A 19,573-nucleotide genomic window follows, 5' to 3' on the forward strand; every position below is an offset into this window, starting at 1 on the left:
CACAGAAGGAGAATGGACAGTGCAGTAAAGGTAAGTGCTGAGATGTGATAAGGATATTATGTATTATTAGGGGCTGTAATAGTAGTGGAAGGTAGGCCTCTACAGTGACAGGGAAGCTTTCAGATGCATGGCAGCAAATCCCTTGAAATCCACACCCGTTTCAGTGCAAGTCTGCTGGAGGTCTGCAGGGCTGAGCACAGGCATGTACTGGGGCTGGGAGAGGCTGAGGATGGGGTTTGTGTTTTATATCTGTTCTGTCCTGAAATAAAATGACGGTAAAAACAAGTGACTGCACAAAGTGCATGCCAGCTCTCTGTTTTCAGTTAGAATAAGCTTCCTCAGATTCGTTTCCAGCACCTGCTTATGCCTGTCTGCATCTGGTAGACTTCGCAGCTCAGCCGGTTCTCCTGCAGACTGTGAGACCTTCATAGAGAAAGTAGATTTTTGTTCCTCTTCGATTATCCTGTTTAAGCTCTTAGAATAGTACAGTTGGGTGTCTCCTAAGGATCTCTTAATTTAACATCTTAATTGAAGCACGATTCTCTGATGTGTTTTTAGACAAGCTGCTCATGAACACTTATGTGACTCAGTAATGGGGGGTCCTCTAAAAATGGCATTTCAGAACAAAGTCCCATGAGATGCTGATGGCACTTGAAGTGCCTTTTAAAAATCAATAAACAGAATTTATGTTCCCAAGCCAATTCATTTATTTTTTTTTTCATTCAACTTTCAATGTTCAGTTTATTGGGAGGGATTTCTATGAGCCCAGCTTGTGTTCCTAAAAATTACTCTTCCTATTAGGAAAAGTTTTCCCTCCAGGATTTATTCTTTGTAGATTGAATTAGAAAGAAAATGAGGTTCATCTCCCAGAGTGAGGACCAGGTATTTTCTTTAATGTTGTGCTGTAGATTGCATTGGACTTTAACTGAGTAATGAAGAGATCTTTGCAGATTTTTATTTTAATTTTTTTTCCAAAAGTCACTTTTTTCCCATTGTCATGGAGTTGAATTGAATCCACACGGCCTTAATTGGCAGCTCTGTTGTGTGCCTTAATGTTTGGGTAGGTTTGGAGTTTTTGTAAAGGTTACTGAGGCTTGTATCATGTGAAAGTATGGGGTGTGAGAGGTTAGTTCTGCGTGATGCTTCTCAGATAGCGTGGGATCTGCAGTGCAGACTCACCACTGGAGAATGTTTGTTTTTTTTTCTGTGGAGGAGAAATGCTCAAAATACTGATAGGTGACAGATGAATGGAGAGCACTATGGTGAAAATGCCTTTAGTGAATAGTTGCCAGTCATTAATCTCATGCTGAAGCTCTTCAAGTAAGGGTGGGATGGTGCAGATTCTTTGGAGGGCATCCTGGAGAGTTTTGTGTGTGCGCCTTTCCTGTTCCACCTGCTGCAGTCTCTGGCTCTTTGCCTGTTTGCTACAAAACCCTATAATAGCTTTATGACTTCCAAGGCTGCTCATGTGGCAGTTGTGCTGAGCTTACAGCTCACCTTGATGCTTTCAGTTCAGGTAGAGAACTGCAGAAAGCCTGACACCTAACGAGAGCTTCAGGCTTTCTGTGCATCCTTTGGGATGGAGGGAATAGAGGGAAAGAAGGGTTTGGAAAGTGCTCAGTTACTGTCCCCTCTATTCCCTCATTACAAATCTGTGTGTGAGCTCACAGCTGATCTTCCACCATTTGGGGGGAAGTGGAGAATGGGAGAAGTGTGTGGCACAACGTGCCTCTATCAGGATTTACTGTATGCCAAATGACTGCTAACAAGGAAATAGGGCAGTTCCAGATATCGATTGTAATTTCTACAGAAAGGAGGTGAGCTGCTAGGAATCGAGGCAGCTCCTGCCTCTCCCTGGGGCAAAATATCCTGTGTCAGACACCAGGGCACCTCAGCTGGCAGCAGCTGCAGGGCACTGAAGTTCCGCTCTTTGCTCCGAGCTCCACTGCATTGCATATGGAGCTCAGCTTGGGCAGAGTCTGCTTCTAGCAAAGGCTGTGAGGATAGGCAGATATTAGAGAGATGGGGAGAGCGAGCACAAGTTCAGGAAGCATGTTTGAGGTGTAGGTGAATTGTCATGGGGAAAAACAATCAGTGTCTGGCTTTGAGAGAAAAGCTTGTAGAATTATGTGTGTAACTCCTTGGTTACTCGTAGGATCTGGAGTCATGACATTAAAAAGACTTGGCAAATGAACAGACACGATTACATGCAAGTCAAGAAAACAGGTAGAAACGTGCAGAAGTTCACAAGATGCCTAATCTTCATTTGGCTCAAGTCAGTAGCTTTTCTGTGTGCTGTACCTTCCTACACCAGGAAGTCAGTCATCTGCCCTTTATTGGCCTCCCTTTCCTCTTGCATATAAATAATGGTTATGGTAGGTCTTAGGTCTGAACCTTTCTTTATTCCTCTCTAAGCTTAGCTTGTGATAAGTTGGCAGTAGAAAGCATTCATCTGTATTCAGAGAGAGGAAAAAAAGAAGGCAAATGTTGTGTGACTCTGTGCCTCCTGTTACAGGTGCAGTTTGATCCTTGCTGCAAGGTCACTTAGATGGAAAGGTGCTTTTCCTTCAGAGGTGACTCTGAGAAGCACCTTTCCTATTCTGACTCAGGTTGTGATGATTTCATATTTTAAGCTAGCAAGTAGATAGTGTTTTTCACCTAGACTGTTAGCTTCCTATGCTGGCATTGATTATGGGAATACAACGGGAATGCAAGGGGAGAAAATGGGGCAACATAGCTGCAGGAAGAGCTGGACCTGTCTGCACGTGGGTCAGTTGCATGTCCACAGTGAAAGCTTCCTGCATCGTTAGTAAGAGAAGCTTTCATGAAATACTTTGCCTTTTTTAGTAAAATTACTGTTTGAGAAGATAGTGATGTAAAAAATGCAAGATGTGTCATGACTTTTGATTCCTCTCTTCGACCGCCTTTTCTCAGTGAAGGCCCCTGTTTACAATTGATAATCCCTGGATTTAACAGACCAGGGGTATGTTGGACCTGGTTCTTAACATTTGTGAGTTATACTGAGTTTAGTGTATGTAGTTATAGTCCCTATGGTTGAAAGACAGATTTTCGTCACTGGAAATTCTCCATATGAAAAGTAAGAAAATGTACATTCTCTGTATTCCATGCATTATTTTAAGACTAAATTTATAGCAAGCTTTTTAGTTTATTAATGCACTTTTTTTTCCTCTAAAAGATCCCATTGAAAAGATCATCTCGCTTAATTTTCTGAGGGTAAAGATAAGCTGTTCTGCCATCTATTGATTTTCATATAGATGGGATAAAAGCAGCTTATTTCTGAAACCCTAACAATCCAGAAGACAAGATTTTGAAGCAATTTCCAACATCACAATTCATGAAGCTGTCTAATGATGTATCTTTTTCATTTATAGTGTGAGTCTTGTGGGCAGTTCTATCTGAGCAGTACTTTTGGCAGTTTTGTCTCCTAAATCCATATGTCCCTTGCAACTCTACTTTCTGTAGTGTTACTTAGCAGATATTTGTACGTAATTCGTATATCTCTGCCTTCAGAATAGCTTGACTATCATAATAGAAGACAGCTTGAGAAGGCTCTGCAAGATAGCCACGGTGCTGATCCACCACTCTGCATTCCTCCCTCTGCTGATTGCCATCTGTGTGCTAGCCACTGTAGAACAAAGCAGAGGTTTGTGCCTGAGTTCAGAGAGCAGGGGGCCGTGCTGTTTGCAGACAGCTATGCGTACTTTCTCCACGGCTTGTGTGTCATAGCTGCAAGGTATTCAGCTTAGTGCTTTGTTTTTAAACACAGAGCATTAACCGTGCTGTGGAACTCTACACTGCTGTAGGATTCTTCAGGTGAAGATCCCAAAGTTTTCTATATGCATCAGTTATGTTTCTCAGCAGTTCTGTGCTACAGGAAGGTTTGCCCTTTATCTTTACAGGAAGAATGATTCAGAGCCAAGAAGAGAAATTAGTTCTCTTCAGAGCACTAAATAAAAATGCTTCTGGGTTCTTTTGCTTTCATTTTTATTATTATTTTGACAGAAACATTGCAACATCTCCATCAACAACTAGTGGAGTCAGAGCACAGGACCATGACCTACCTGAAGAGGTTTAACAAAATGCAAGCAGACTACCATAATCTCATTGGAGTCACTGCAGAGCTTGTGGATTCCTTGGAGGCCACAGTCAATGGCAAAATGGTGAGAGCTGACTGGGATGTCTATTTGCTTCTCTGCTAAGCTGAACTTGTTAATTTAATGTATTTGGTAAAGTGAATGGATGTGAGAGGTGAAAGGGTTATTCAGTGTACCACATGGGCACACATATATGTGTCTGGAGAAGTTACGGCTTTCTTTTGGGTATTTTTTCATACAAAGATGATTTTATGCTTCATCTTTTGTGCAAGAATACCTCTGTGCTTGAAGTTCAGTGTAACCTGCGGAGGATTCTTGTGGCAGACATTGAGGAGGATTCTTGGGACAGCCTCTAGGTGCTTTTAAGGGAGCTGTGAGTTGTTAACAGGAAGAATGATCTTGAAGTTCCTGTGCTGCTTGCTGCCGTGTCTCTATGTACTTCCTCTCATCAACTGATGGTGTTGTTCGATCCTTCCCAAATGTGTCCAGCTGATGGTGCTCTTTCGTTGTATTCTTGGTTTCTGTCACTTCTGAGTCCAGAGTGGAGCTGAACACTGAGTAGAATAATGCTGAAATGACAGCATTATGAATTTGAAGGGTTTTATTTTCTTGCTGTTTGTCTATGAATATCAGAAGCGTCTCAATTTCCTTTCCTACAATCTCTCACACATGTTTTGGACAGCAAATAACTGTTCTGCACTTAAGCAGTTATCCAGTGGTATAGATTTACCAAAACAAAAAACCTAAACCCACTGAGATGCAGTACAGAACTTTGCTTCATAGTGAAACATAACTCATGTTTATTTCCTCTTCTGTACAACTGTGACTTAAGATCTGCTCTGTAGATAGGTAACACTTCAATAGATTGTTGCTTATGTGAAAAATGGAAAGGTGTTTCTTACTACTGGAGAACTCACCTCTTGATTGAGGAGAACTTATATGCAAGCACTGATGCCACAAATTTAGTTTTTCTCTAAATTCTGAAAGTGCTTAATGCAAGTTCTGGAAAGCCTGACTTATTTCCCAATGAAGAGAGTTTACAGTTCTCTTGATTTCTGAACCAAACAATAGTTCCAGGACGTACCTTGCTCTTGCATTGATGAGTCTTGAATATGTGATTTCTAGCCTTCAAAAAAATCTCTGTTACACAAAGACTTGTCTGGTAGAAAGTGTAAGTTTTATAAGATCTTGTTCTCTTATTGTGTTTCCTGATTTGTAGATCACACCAGAATATCTTCAAAGTGTTTGCGTTCGCTTGTTTAGCAATCAGATGAGACAAAGTGCAGCACAAAGTATTGACTTTACAAGGCCTGGAACGGTAAGTGGTGGAGTTTACTGGGCTTTTGTGGTTGGCTTATGTTGTGTTTTTGGCTTTTTTTCCCCCACGCTGGTTAGGTACCACTGGGGGGGAAACATACAATGCATATTTGAACACATATTTGAGTTAATGAAAGGTGAAGCGTAATGTGTTCAATTTGCGTAAAAAAATATGGCATAAGATTTTGTTGATCTTACATGCTGGTGAATGACTGTTATGCAGCCACAGGTGTGTAGGTATGATGAATTCTGTTGTTATGATAGCACAGTGGACCGTGTACTAAAGATGCTAACTGAATGTTTAAAAAAATAAACTGATGTCCTAAGCGTGGTGTGATGGCACATCGTATGCAGTTTTAATTGAGTGAAGAAGAAGTGGTATTTCTCAGCTCTGGATATGTACTTCCTTCTGCTGTGAGGGACTCTCCTAAAACCTCAGAGCAAATTGGGATTGCCATCCAAAGAAAGAGCATCAGGCAGAATAGTGGGAACACATGAGGAAAAGCAGCAGAAGGGAGGACTGTGTTTTTGTAAGAAATAGTTTTTAGAAGGCCAATCTAAGCCACCTTGTTGATTTACACGATGGGTTTGGCTCCATATCTGAAAATCTTTGATCTTACCAATAAGCGAATCGGGATGCCTGGTTCTTTTCCTTCCTTCTCTGTTCACATACATACCCTTCTTTCACTGCTAATGCTCAGAACTCACATCTTGCCCTGGCAGTGTGTTTAGGCGATGCACTCTTAGCAGCTCTAGCAGGCTGCTTTTCCAGGGGTTCAGGAAGGAGCCAGGATTTGTGTCAGCTACCTCAGCTCTAAGGACTGTATGTAATTCTTCTCAGATAAACGCTGTGTCCTTGGTGCGTGGTTATACCATCTTCTGTGCCTTATTATAACCTCCCTCCTCCAATTTTTCTTCTAAAAAAACCCCAGTTTTCTGAGGTTTTCCAACTTTCCCTGTCATCAGCTTTCCAAGATGATGCTTCATGTATCCCATTCACCTGCATATTGTCACCTGGTGCAGCCACATGCCTTCTTCTCTGAGTTCCTGCTTTTTTGCTTGTTTCAAGATTTTCCCTTTTTCTTCTGCACTTTCAAGTTGCTTCTTTGTGTGATGAGATGACCTTCCGATCTCCTGAACCCTTTTGCGGGCACAGGGCAAATTATCTTCCCTATGCAAGGTGACAGTTTCTCTTTTCATCCCCTGCATGGTACATGGAAGTGGCTGAAGCCATACCTTTGCCAATAAAAGCTGAGTGAACTACTGTTTGTCTTTTTGTTCCCCATCACATATGCTGCTTTTAGCAAAAAACATCTTTCCTTCTGCAGCCCTGTGCCTTTAGGCTTAGACATCTCTTTTATTCTCTGTGAAAAAAAGTTTAAGATCAATAAGTGATCATTGAAGAAGTGGGTAAGCAACAGTTTACGAACACAGAGTGTCAGAGAAAACTTCTGTCACCATTTGTAAGAACAAAAGAAGATAGCCAAACAGATTTACCTGAAATAGTTGACACTTGGCTGCTCCTCCAGGGCAGATTAGGTGACTGTTCAGAATCTCTTTCAACCATTCTTCATCTGTTTCCTTCTACTAAACAGTGTTGAAATGATTGTCAGCCTTACACATCATGTTTGTTTGCTCCTGCTTCTCTAAAAGTGTCTCTGAAAGCTTTTGTACTCTGGAAATGCATTTATCACTGCACTTATGCCAACATGGCAATTTTAATGCGATTTCCTGCTACACAGACAGGTCAGAGAAAGAAGTTTTGATTGGAGTGGGTTTTCTGCTCACCTGAAAGTAAATTTTGCCTCCTTTTCATCCCAAATTAGCTGGATTAAGCTGAGTAAAGCTGTCTTCTTTTGGCACAGTTGAGTATTTTTATACTAGATTTTACTAGCATAACTATTTCAGTACATCTTAATGGTCCCCTACCCACACTGCTTGAGGCAGTTGTTGTACCATCAAAGTTCTCTAGGGAAAGACCAGGACAACTATAGCACTGAGTCTGTTTAGATTAAGGGTTTCTCAACTGGTTCAGGTCACTCCTTAACAGTGAGGTTATAGTAGCTCCTGTGGTTGAAATTTAAATGTTGTTTCTATAAGCAGACTCTCATACTGAAGCGGTCTAAGCCATTAGCCAAGTTGTAGGGACAGGACTGATCACAGTCTTCACTGTAGAACTTAACTGCATAGTAACCAGATTCCTCCATCTTGTCCTTTTATCCTACTTGATAATACTTTGTTGTTTATTTCCCATGTGAATAGTTCTGCTTCTATACAAGAACAGCAAACATGCAGAAACACGATTATAATAAATATATGTAGCCCCAAAATACTTCTGAGCACTCCCTGCCTCTGTTGATCTGTGAAGCCAGATGGGACGGACTGAAAGCCATACTGGATCTGTTTGCCACTGGGTCACTAAGGCATCCCATTACTTTTAATTAGCAGTTCCAAATGCCTCATTGTTACACACTTAGATGTTATTGTTCTACACTTCAGTGGTTTCACATAAGTTTGGGAATAAGACTGGAGTCATCATGACCCAGACAAAGCGGTAGCATGAGGTGCAGCATCTGTGCTGGATTTGTGTTGGAAGATCCCATCACTTTTTGCTTACAATTAGAGGCACTGAAGTGTGGTCTTTCCAGCTACTCCATCTCACAGAACCCCTGCTGCTCTGAAGTGACAGTCACCTGTATAACTGCAGGTGGAGGAGACTAGTGAGAGGGGCAGCTCCTTTGCTCATCCTTACCATTAGGTTACTATATTGGCAAAATGCAGGGGCTGGCTAGATGTGCAATAAATAGTTTGGAAAGAAGGGATGGTTGTGTTCACCCAGCCGTGCTGGCACAACCTGGGACAGTGCAAGATTGGGAGCAGGTGCTGAGAGCAGGAAATGCTAAAGCTCTCAGTGCTGCTCGGAGGAATGTGTACACAGCCATGCCTTAGCTGTGTACAGAATATTTTAAAGGCAATTAGAAGGTGATGCCGCAATTTTTATTTGCTCTGTTTGTAATGTCTGCCCTTGAGGTATATCTTGCGCAGGAATACTTAGAAACTGCTTTTAGGAGGGAAAGAATCTGCTTTGCTTTTCAGGCAAACAGGCATTCTGCAGTCATGTTGAAATTAAAGGTCTGCCACTTAGTGCACAGCTGACATTCTCTTTCTAATAGGTTGTAGCATCATACTGTGAAATGTGTACTTGGACTTGACAGTGTATTTTGTTGGATCAGCTGCAGCACTGGTAGCTTTAGGATACGCTGGGAAGTAGGACTGTACCTGCGTCATCACCATAAAGTACTGCCCAAGGGAACTAAAGAGTGTGCCTTGGATTATATCCTTGGTAGCATTACTTATCTGTAAAATTTATTTTGTTCCCAGTGCATTGTACTTGGTGAACAATTTGTAATATCTGGGGGTAAAGGCGGGACATGACACTGAGAGGTGGCATTGTGTGATATAAAGCCATGACGTCTCAGGCTCTGAAAGTACAGTAAAGATAGCATGTATATATCACTTACCAGTGTGTGCTGTTCCTGTGCAAACATCAGCTTCCTGCTTTGTCTCCTGTCAGCAGAGGCCTGTCACTTTCATACTGCAATAAATTTGCATCAGGAGAACAAATCCCAGCACCAGTCTTTCTTACAGAACTGACTTCGAGGCAGTAATGTTTCTCAAGCAAGAGACTTTCTCAATGTAATCATATCCATGAAATCTTACTCAGTAAGGGTGGCTGGTGTTGGCTGTTGCTTTGGGCTCTCCGATGAACTGGCTTGAATCTCATTCTTTTGTCAAGCAACTGTATGCTTCTTGCCAGCTCTGCAACCTCATGAGCTGGTGAGCCTGATCTGCAGCCCAGTGACAGGACGCATCTGCTGCATGCAGATAGAGGGATAGAGGCCATGGTATACTGTTACGGGTGGAGACTTCTCTAAGGCTTTTGTAAGGTCTTACTTTCTCATAAGACTTTTTTGAAGGCTATCCCCATCTTTGATCATGTCACTTGACATGTGTGCTCCTGTACGGGAAGATAGGAAGGCCAGGAGAGCTGTTGGAGCAGAAAATGTCTGGATTTCAGGACAGGAGGTCAGAGCACCCATTCTGACAAGTTGAGGCAACAGTCATCTGAAGATTTAATCAGATTTCTGACTTCATAATGTTTGGGCAAGGAAATAATGTGGGTAATAGCAGATAAGTTTGAGATTAATTCTTTTAAGCATTTATTTGACACTTTCCCTTTTATTTGTGATACACTTGAGTTAACTCTACACTTCAGTTTTCTTTTTCTTTTAATGCTGATTTGTCTGATGAGCGAGAAGTATGGAGTCTTTTGTTGCCTGCAAGTGTGTCAGTTTAATTCACAGCATGAAACCTGGCAGTTTCTTTCTCTTTACTAGCTTGGATTTGATCTTCTGTCCTGATCCAACATAGCTGTTAAGCAGGAGCTCAGTCTTAAACCCATGCATAGATTTTCCAATTCACATACAGTGCACACCATCCTGAAATATCTTGGATTAGGGTTAATGTAGTAAGAATCTCTGAACTTTGGATTGAAGGGGAAGCTGGGAGTACTTCCCCAGATGTGCAGTACCATCACTGTCAAGATGAGTCTTACCCACTGGAAAGAGGTTCTGTGATTAGAAAGCTTTGTAGTTGATTGCATATGTTGTTCTTCTGTCATGGAATAGAATTAATACTCATTATGTTTTTGCTGCTGTTCAGTCTGATTATATTTGCCTGTGGATCTAATTAGCTGAATTAATCTCCGTAGTAAGTTTTGAGTGTCTAAGTTTTTCTTCTGATGAAGTATGTATTTATTTTCTGTCCCTGTCCATGGGATGATTCTTATATGTTGTTGCTTATATATGAGAAGACACAAACCTGCCTTTAAATGTGAACAAAGAGAAGTTTTTTCCTCTGCTGACACAGTACGTGATGCCTTCCTCTGTGTAACTGCATCTTCTTTGCTTCATCTATAAAGCAAGGTGCTGTCACTCGCAGGGACTTCCACAAACTTTTCCTGTTGTCATCCTCGAGTCCTTTAGTATCATCTTTGTCCTGATGCCTGTGGATATTTTCATTGGCTCAGGTCATGTATTTGGTGAAATTTCATCTCGTCACACCAGAGGTCATCTCATGGTTTCTTTTGCTCACTCACTGTGTTCTACCTCTGTTACCTGTTGTGCTAAATTTAAATCGTCTTAGCCTGGAACTCTGTGTGTGTGTGTGTGTGTGTGTGTGTGTTTGTAAGAGTTAAAATAGTCATTCACTTCAGGGAATTCAACTGTTCTTTTTATATATTAACCTGTTCTGGGTTAAATCAGTTAAGTATCTTAGTCTCAGTAGAGAGAACATGGCGTGTTTATACTAAACTGCTCCAACCATGAATCGTGTCTGATTTTTACCTTAGTAACTCAGTTGTAGGTTTCCTTTCAGAGTCTTTTCCTTAATGTAGGCTTGGAACCTTTGGGGATGGGGAATAGATAACATTCCCAAAACACCTTACATTGTTTCTCCTGGCTTTTGTTAAGTGATGGAGAGAAATTTCAGCCAAAGCAAGTGTGGATAAAATTTAGAGCTGCTTTCTCATAAGCTGAGGCCTTCTGATAGAAAGCCACGTCCATTGAGACTTATCTCTTTAGCTGCTTCAGTGTAGTGAACAACAGAATTTGTAGATGCACAGCGATGTGGCAGTGCTTGGCATACAGCTATTCCAACCAGCAGTTATGATGGAGTGATGTGCAGACTGGTACTTCACCAGGTATTGGAAGGAGAACATGAGTGTATCCTAAGTGATGCACTCTGATTTCAGTCTTAAAACACACAGGTTTGTGGAATGGGAGAAGGTGGGTATACTTTTCCTTATAGAGCTAATGGTCTGTTAATCCTTAGCTAATTTTAATTTTTTTTAATCACTTTTTTTAAGGACTGTGCATTTCTCTGTGATTTATTTCTGTTAACTTGTTTTTTTTTTTTTCAATCTTCTTTATTTTAATGTGTGCCTGTTTGCCCATAAAGGGACATTGCTCTATGAGCCCTTGTGATGACGGATATGTAAGTGTCTCTATCTTTATATCCTTTCACATTGCCTGCTGCAATCTGTCGCTGTTTGTATCTCATTTCACAACATGTAACCATTTTCTGTGTATTTTAACTCATCGTTACATTAACTGTATGGTTTATATCTGCTGAAAATATGTGCAAGGCTTGGTATTTGTGCATGGAGAACAGAAGTTCTCAGTAACCTTATGGCTTTGTAATATGTGTAACACAGCATGTCAACAAAAGATCAGCTTTGTCCACAACTTTTACGTGAAACACAGCTTCTTTACAAGGTACAGAAAGCAATTGTTTCTTCCATGTGAACGTCAGTGTATATAATGTGAGGTCTTAGAAGTGTGCCAACGCTACCTGATCCCGCAACACCTTTGAGTAAACAGGTGGATGGATATTAGTGTTTGAGATAACATAGCTTATCAGAGGTGTGGCTTATTTTATGTGTTTGTAGTTTTGATTTGCAGTTAGAGATGATAATTTTTTTCCGTGCAATTAAAATGGCCCCTTTTCGTTAGAAACCAAAAAAGCAAAAGTATTCTGCGTACTGCCTGTGACTTCTGTAACCCAGATGGAGGCTTGTATTCTGGCAATATTACAAATAAGCCATAAGAATCTAATTCTGCCCAGTGCATTCTTTGCAAAGAGAGGAAATGAGTCCAATTCTAAGTAAGTCAACATGTAATCAAATCATAAAGGTGATTGACACCAATTCTAAAAAATGCCAATCAATTTTCTGTTTAAAATCACCCACATTTGTTGGTTTGGTTTTTTTTTAATTTATTTGAGTAAAACAAGATCTGACCTTCCCAAGAACACTGAACTTTATTTCAAATGTGTTCCTCACTTCCCACTTTAATGCCATTTTGTTTGGAGAAACAATCACCATATGCAACAGCCTATTCCTTATGTGCTTCTTTTTTTTGACATATAGAATACATGTTCATCTGCGTTTAAAAGATGACCTGTATCAAGCACCCTGGTACTGCAAGTGTGAGAGGTACTACTGGCCACCCTTTGCTGGGTGCTCACCATTCTGTTTTGTTTCATCGTGATCTGTTTCAAGATTGAGAAAGCCTGTTTATAGATGTGAGGACACAAATGAAATGATCTTTGCTAAAGAAAAGTTCTGCCTTTATACAGGTAGCTTTCGTAAGATACAATTTTGTACAATGCAGAATGTACTATCTTGCAATGCAGAATTGTTTATAATTTTTTTTAAGCTGTCTGACTCTAATTCTGGGGTATTTCTTGAATAGATAGATTGGTTTCCTCTAACACCTCCTTACTGTTTATATATAGCATTATTTTTCTGCCATCTGTTGTCATTGCTTTGTTGTATAGCATTACAGTGTGACTTTTTTATGCACGCTTCGTGTCTCTCAGAGAAGCTATTTTTTGTGCCAAGTAGGAAGTTTTCATAACAGCGTATCTCTGGTGTAAGTAAGGAGAAGAAATAATTTAAAACATTTGCAGATCTTATGAAATAAATCTGCATGACCCCAGTAGAGACCTGCCAGCTTACACAAGCTCAGTGCCTGAGCAGTGCTAAGCTGCATGCAGCAGTCTTCCTGTCATTAGCGTGTGACAAATGAGCTGAGCATTCGTTGGTGATTTCTAGTGGTATGTACACCTTAGCTCAAACTTCTACTCTTCGCACATCCATCACATATCTTTGATTATCAATTCAGAATCTGCATTGCATTTACAGTGAATCCTTGCAGCACGTTTTCAGAGTGGTAACTGAGGTCAGAACCTGGTCTGTAGCTTCAGCTACATTCAGCACATTACGAATGTACACGTCGAGTAGTGAAGTGGAGTTGGTTTGAATGTGGGGCTGCAGCATTTGATAAGCTCAGTTGTGGTTTTGGCTTGCAGATGAAATGCATCTGTTTTCTTTTATAAATTTTGATATAATATGTTTCCCTTTGAACTTTATTTTATTCCATGCTGTTCATATTCAAGCATCGCTTCTTTCAAAAATGACGGGCTGCCATCTGTGGCTAATCTGCACTGCGACACAGTTGCTTTGCTTAATATGGCACCTGGTTTGGCTTTGGTAAGAAACATCACAACAATAAGTCATACCTCGTGATCCTACCGGAATGAGCAATGCTTGGGCTGTTGTCTTGTTTGTTTCTCTTCTTTCCCTAAGACACCTGGTTTCTGCATGTGTTTAATTATGGAAAAATGGTTCTGCCTAAATGGTTTTGCATGAGAAGTATTTTGCTTGAGATTAAATCCACTGATGTTGGGTATTGTACATAAGTCACATACACTGTATGTTCTTCATGATCATTCCCTGACCAGCACTTGTTAGGCAGAAAGTTGGATAAATATTTAACCTGATAAGACCAGGAAAAGGGCTTGGGAGGAAATACTAAGTTTAAAATATCTCTTGACAGCAAATCATTTTAATCTGAGAAACTGCTGATAAAAAAGGAGCTATGAAAGCTTGGCTGATGTGGGCATTGTCTGGAGATGAGTGTTGGATGCAGATTGAGGAAGGTCTCTTTTCACAGCGCCATTGGCTGCTTGAGTTTCAGTCTGTGGCCTTGGATTCATCACCTAGAAATGAAGATTGTAATGGTTTGACTAGCCTTGGAGAATAGTAGGAATTTATTGCTGGTAGAGTCACAGCTATGAATGCAAAGTGCCGATGGCTTCGCTTTATCTTGTGCAATTATTTAAAGCAGTTGTTATAAATAAATCCAAGTTTCCTGCACCCAAATACTCTCTCTTGCTTTCTCTCTTACAAACACCATGCAGTTAGAACTTGGACACTACTGCCACAGAAGTGACAAGATGTGAGGGTTCAGCATTTAGATTTAAGAACTAACAACAAGAGAGTAAAAGATCCACGTGGATCAAAAACCAGGATTCTGTTCTGCCAGCTTTCATTAGAGAAGGCAACCCGAACTCTTATCAGTTGAGACAAAAATGAAATTTTTCCTCATTTAATGTAACCCTTAGTTCCTAAAAATGTAGAAGACTTCATGTTTTCACATTCGTCTACAACACCAAAGCCTGTTTTTAAAAGCTTTCGGCTAAAGATTTGCAAAGAACTTAAACAAAAGGAGTTTTGTTATTGAATTTGTAACAGGGCGGATTTTTGTTGTTGGGAATCTCTTGCTTTTGCTTTCTATAGTAGGGGTGTGTTGAGAAGATGAAGGCTGCGCTGACACTCCTGCCAGCAATAGTATTTGTGAGAGCTTGGCCTTGGAGCTGCTGTGTACTGGTGAAGAAATGTCTTTTTTATGCTGGCCGAATTATATGGCTTCGTTGTGTTAAAAGTGCTCTTGCTTTAATTAAACCCAGGAGCTGCTCTGCAGGACCCAGCTGTGTCTAGGTGTGATTTTTTTCCTTTTAATAAATGTAATGCTCAAGTCAAGAAGTAGAACTTCACAGAGCTTTTGAGGGTTAGATGGTGCCGTGGTGCTTAACCAGGTAAATATCCTGAGATTTGGGATGTCTCTGATCGGTACCAGAGAAATGAAACAGAAATGAATAAGGAAGAAAAAAAAAAAACCTGCCTTGTGAACTGTGGAAGATGGGAGGCTGAGGAGCACGTGCTTTGGAGTGCAGCCTGGAAGGAAATCTGTGGTGGATGTGCACCCTGCCCCTCGAGTGGGACAAGGTGTTCTGTGAGGGGGGGAAGAGCTCCCTGCTTACAGGCAGGAGTTAAAGTGAAGTGTTAGAATGGTGTGTTAGCTGCAGGTGGAGGGCCCATGGGGCTCACTTCTCAGGGATACCTCCGTTGCTAGTCCCAAAGTAGTACAGACCCCACAGTCATTGCCCTGCAAGCTCCAGGTGAACAACTGGATGGCGGAGCTTCCAGAACAGACCAGAAAGCGATATGATTCCCTAGCAATTCCTCTTGTCATAGAACTCCTTAAAATACAGACCTACATAAATCCCAAAACTAGGAAATAGTGGAGTTGTCACTATACTGTATCAGCTGTTGCTATTTTGCAGAATTTTTCTGTGTCACAATCATAGAATGATTAAGGTTGGCAGAGACCGCTGGGATCATCTAGTCCAGCTGTAATCAAGTACTAATTTTCTTGTTTTCCTTTCTGTGTGTTTGTGTGCCGTGAATGTTTGGTTGTTTAATTGCAAAGCAATAGCTTGTAGCACTTGCATGCTGCCTCTCATTGGTAGATCTCAAAGAAGAGCTCACTGGAGGGTCTGATGCCTGTGTCCTTCCTTTTTGGATAAGAAAATCGGGGCCTAGAGATAGGAAATTACACACTTAAATATTGTCTGCTTCTGATGGCTGAGTCAGAGCTATACACGTCTCCAGCCAATTTCTTACGCAGTTTGCCATACTGTAAGGATATAGATTAGCTTACTTATGTCTAATTCCAATCGTGCAAAGGCAGATGAAGAAAGGAGGTCTCTGCCTGTAATGTGGTTGCATTATCTCTGCTTACCAGTGATGCTGCCCACGGTCAGTCAGGTTGAATGGAGGTGCTGTGAAGGACCAGCCAGCCCTGAGAATCCTCCTGTCTGCTTTGCCTAATCGAACCTGAAGTAACAAAACCGTGTCCAGATTGCTTCCCAGGAACACCAAAGGGCTGGGAAAGCCTTCACCCTGTGAGGTTCTAGGCTGATGCTCTTGGGTCTGAAACGCTAAGAAAAATGATTGCAAATAAGCGGGGGGGAAACGATTGAAATATATATGATATTTTGAAAGATTTCTCTGCTGGTTGAGAAAGATGGTTATGTGAGGAGTGCTGTCAAGACAGGTTAATTCTGAAGTGCATGACCTGTTAATTATCTATTGTATACCAGTCATTCATTGACTGAAACATAGCATGAAATGCTTCCTAATGTGTGTATAAGCTTATTTCACATCTGAGAGAGCAGTTCCTTCTATTACAAAGAATACCCATGAGCTTTGTGAAGACATCAGCTGGTGTAACTCAGTATTCTCTGCGGCACTGCATGCCTTTTGTCTGCTAAATCCCTCCGTTTTAAATCTGACAATAGACTCTGATTATATAGCTCCCATTGAAAGAGGCTAGGTTAGAAGAGGAGGTGGGTTTTGCAGTCATAAATGGTAACGAGACACTGCATAGAAAGTGAGTAGTGAGACCGACACAAAAGGTGACACAGAATATTCTGTGAACATGGCGTGTAGTTGACATTGAAATGCATAATATGAAGCACAGTTAGTGCTAGCTAAAGAAATATTTATTAAACAAGACATCTTTTATATGGTGTTGACATCTTTAAGCTCTGGCTTGTGCAGCAGTGGTGCCTTCCTTTGCTTTGAGTCACGCTGCAGCAAAGCAGAAATATCCAGGCTTAAATGGAGCTTATCCTAGGCATGTTGTCCCACATCCCTTCTGTCTGCAGTAGGCTTTTCTTTACATATTTATGGCTGTGTGTATAGGTATATTTTAATAGCAGCAGGAAGTCTGAGACAATTGGTATTGAAATTGCATTTGGGTGAAATGCATGGTATGTCTCCACTGGGAAATTATTGCACTGTTAAGGTATTAAGATTTTTGAAGTCAAGAGACAATGAAAAAGGTCTTCATCTTCCTCAGTGGATTTCAGAGAGTATTTTCTCCTCTCTCCCTTTTCTGCATTTTTGAATGTTTGAAGTGAGTTTTTGGAGTATGTCAGTGCAGACAGCACAGATAGATCATAACAAAAGGGATTTTAACTTTTTAACTACTTTGAAGGAAAGGGAAGTATTGAAGTCTTTTCTAGCTGTGTTTCTAAATAGCAACATAGGTTTTATACGAAAGGAACTGCAAACCTCAGTGAGAGAAAGCACTCTGGACCTCATTAATATTAGTTCCGATGTGAAATTTGAACTCATCTGTTACAATTTCCTTTTTTTTTCCTCTGATCCAGGCTTCCACAATGTTAAGAGCATCTTTGGCACCTGTGTAAGTATTGCTGAGCTGCATTTATAACTGTAAAAAACAGGAGGAGGGATTGGTAAACCTAAGTGCCCTGCCTGTCATTTGCAAATGGAGTCGGTCTGCATGCTTCCTCTCATTGATCTCGGTGAGCATTGCATGCAGGCACTATGTGCTGGGATTCTTCTCGTGGGCAGGTTCAATAACATCCTCATTTCAGCAGGATGTTGCTAATCCAACAAGTCTGTCACTCCACACCTGGGAGCTGTTTGCTCTGTTTTCTGTGCTGTTTCCGCACCATACATTCCTATTGTTGGAATTGCTTTGCTTCTCACAAATCAAGGGAAAAGGGGAGTTGGTAAGTTGGTAAGGTGTTTTTTATGTGTACTTTGGGATCTTTTTTTTTTAGTGCTGAACTTAGGAAATGTTGGCTATCATTAGGGTAAAGATAATGTGTCTGAGGTGAGAGATTTTTAAGATGCTCAGACCATCAGCTGGCTGTTTAACGTCTGCAGATTGTGATGACAAGTGAACTGCATCTAAGGTGGAAGAAAACCCAAGTTCAAGACATTGTCTTAAGTTGTTTATTCTAACATGGTAATGGTAATAAAAATAACAAATGTATAAGAATGTGGAGACCCTTTTCCTGAAGCAAAGGTCCTGTTTTGGCTCTTGACACCTCAGTGATATCATCTGCACCAAATAAGGAGTTTGGATGAACATCAAAATTCAATATATTTCCTATTTGCATTGTAGGAAGAAGCAGGATGTGCCCTTGTTGCCCTCTTTGGACTATGAGAAGCTGAAGAAAGATTTGCTTGCAGGGAACGATCGTCTCAAGGCCTTCTTACTGCAGGCTCTGCGCTGGGTGAGTAGGATGGCTTCTGTAGAAATAGATCAGTCTCTTCTGGGGGGGGTCTAGAACTAAAATCTATCTTGTGGGCAAGGTGATTGTTCTGCTGGTCACTATTATAGGCAGCATTTGTCTTTGTCAGTGAATCTTGCTGATGGTCTTCAGATGATGAGGGAAACCCTGGCAGTAGGTGTGTGTATGTGGCAGTGCTCTCTCTCTTTGAGAAAAGCCAGATAGGAATTCCTGGGATCTTCAGTGGAAGTTGTTTCTGATGGTTTTCAAAGAAATAGCTGATGCCTAAAACAACATTTTCGATGTGTTGCTCTGTTCAGATTCACTTAAATGCTGCTGTATCAAAGAACTACCTGATTCTAACTGGTACTTTCCCTTCGTGGTGAAGGTGTTCTACAGGAACATACAGTTTTGTTTAACTCAGATAACTTCATAATATTTTTGAAGAATTAAAGGTGACAACAGGAAGCATAATTTTCCTGCTGAAAAGGAAGCTGACAGTTTCACTGTGACAGACGTGAAAGATGGTAATAGTGAAATTCTGGTCAAGCTTCATTGTTTGTTTTCACATATCAAATAAAAAAGCAACACCTCCTGGTCAGACCAGTGGTCCCTCTAACCCACTACTCTGAGGTGTTTTAGAAAAGCACTGCATCTGTGGGTATTGAAAGGGCTTTTAACTTTATGGGAAGTAATGCTGTGTCCTTCATGCAGATACAGTGATTACAGCTTCCAAGGAACAGTTCTGTGATGGATCACTAAGCCGAGCTCAGGGCAGTTCATCGCATTCCCTTAGATCACTGAGGTTGAATTCCTTCTCCCTGTGAGAAAAGAATTAATTTTCAGCCATGTGGTATCAGCACCTTTGAAACCTTGTGGTCATCAATTCACCCTACCATTGATTTATTTCTCTGGTTTATTGATGTTTTTGTTTATTTCAGCGCTTGACAACTTCATATCCTGGAGAACAGAGGGATACTGTCCTGCAGGCTTACATCAGTAATGACCTCTTAGACTGCCACAGCAAGTGTCAGGTCAGCTGGAATAGTCTTCCTCTTCCTTGTATGTGATACTGCTGATTTCTTTCTGTGAAGTGCTTATGAGATGCTGTGTTCCTTTTTGAGTGCTGATGTGTTGTTAGATAAAACATTCAGTCCGTTTCACTGATAAGATGTGAATTAACACTTTGGTCATAGTACCTCTACAGAATATCTGATTGTGCATGTATTCAACAGTATTTTGGTGAATTTGGGATGGTTTGTTAATTGTGTTGATTCACTCACCATGTTCCAGTACTGTTGCTATCAAGTGTGCTTTTTTCCTGTTTTATCAAGTGTGTTTTATCA

At 40.9% G+C, this 19,573-nt stretch overlaps 1 protein-coding gene across 1 annotated transcript in view; it reads left to right on the top strand.

Annotated features, from left to right (window-relative positions):
- The window catches only part of ARMC9 (armadillo repeat containing 9), a gene marked incomplete at both ends in the record, with an annotated part of 53,818 nt that overhangs the window by 6,990 nt on the left and 27,255 nt on the right, over nt 1-19,573 (top strand). The window contains 7 exons of the mRNA XM_079539943.1: nt 6-30; nt 4,024-4,181; nt 5,335-5,433; nt 11,451-11,486; nt 17,355-17,389; nt 18,119-18,230; nt 19,169-19,261. Coding sequence (XP_079396069.1) covers nt 6-30; nt 4,024-4,181; nt 5,335-5,433; nt 11,451-11,486; nt 17,355-17,389; nt 18,119-18,230; nt 19,169-19,261 — 558 coding nt within the window. The remainder of the gene's footprint in view (nt 1-5; nt 31-4,023; nt 4,182-5,334; nt 5,434-11,450; nt 11,487-17,354; nt 17,390-18,118; nt 18,231-19,168; nt 19,262-19,573) is intronic.

This window comes from Tetrao urogallus, assembly GCF_951394365.1.
Source record: "Tetrao urogallus genome assembly, chromosome: 9".
Lineage (NCBI taxonomy): Eukaryota > Metazoa > Chordata > Aves > Galliformes > Phasianidae > Tetrao > Tetrao urogallus.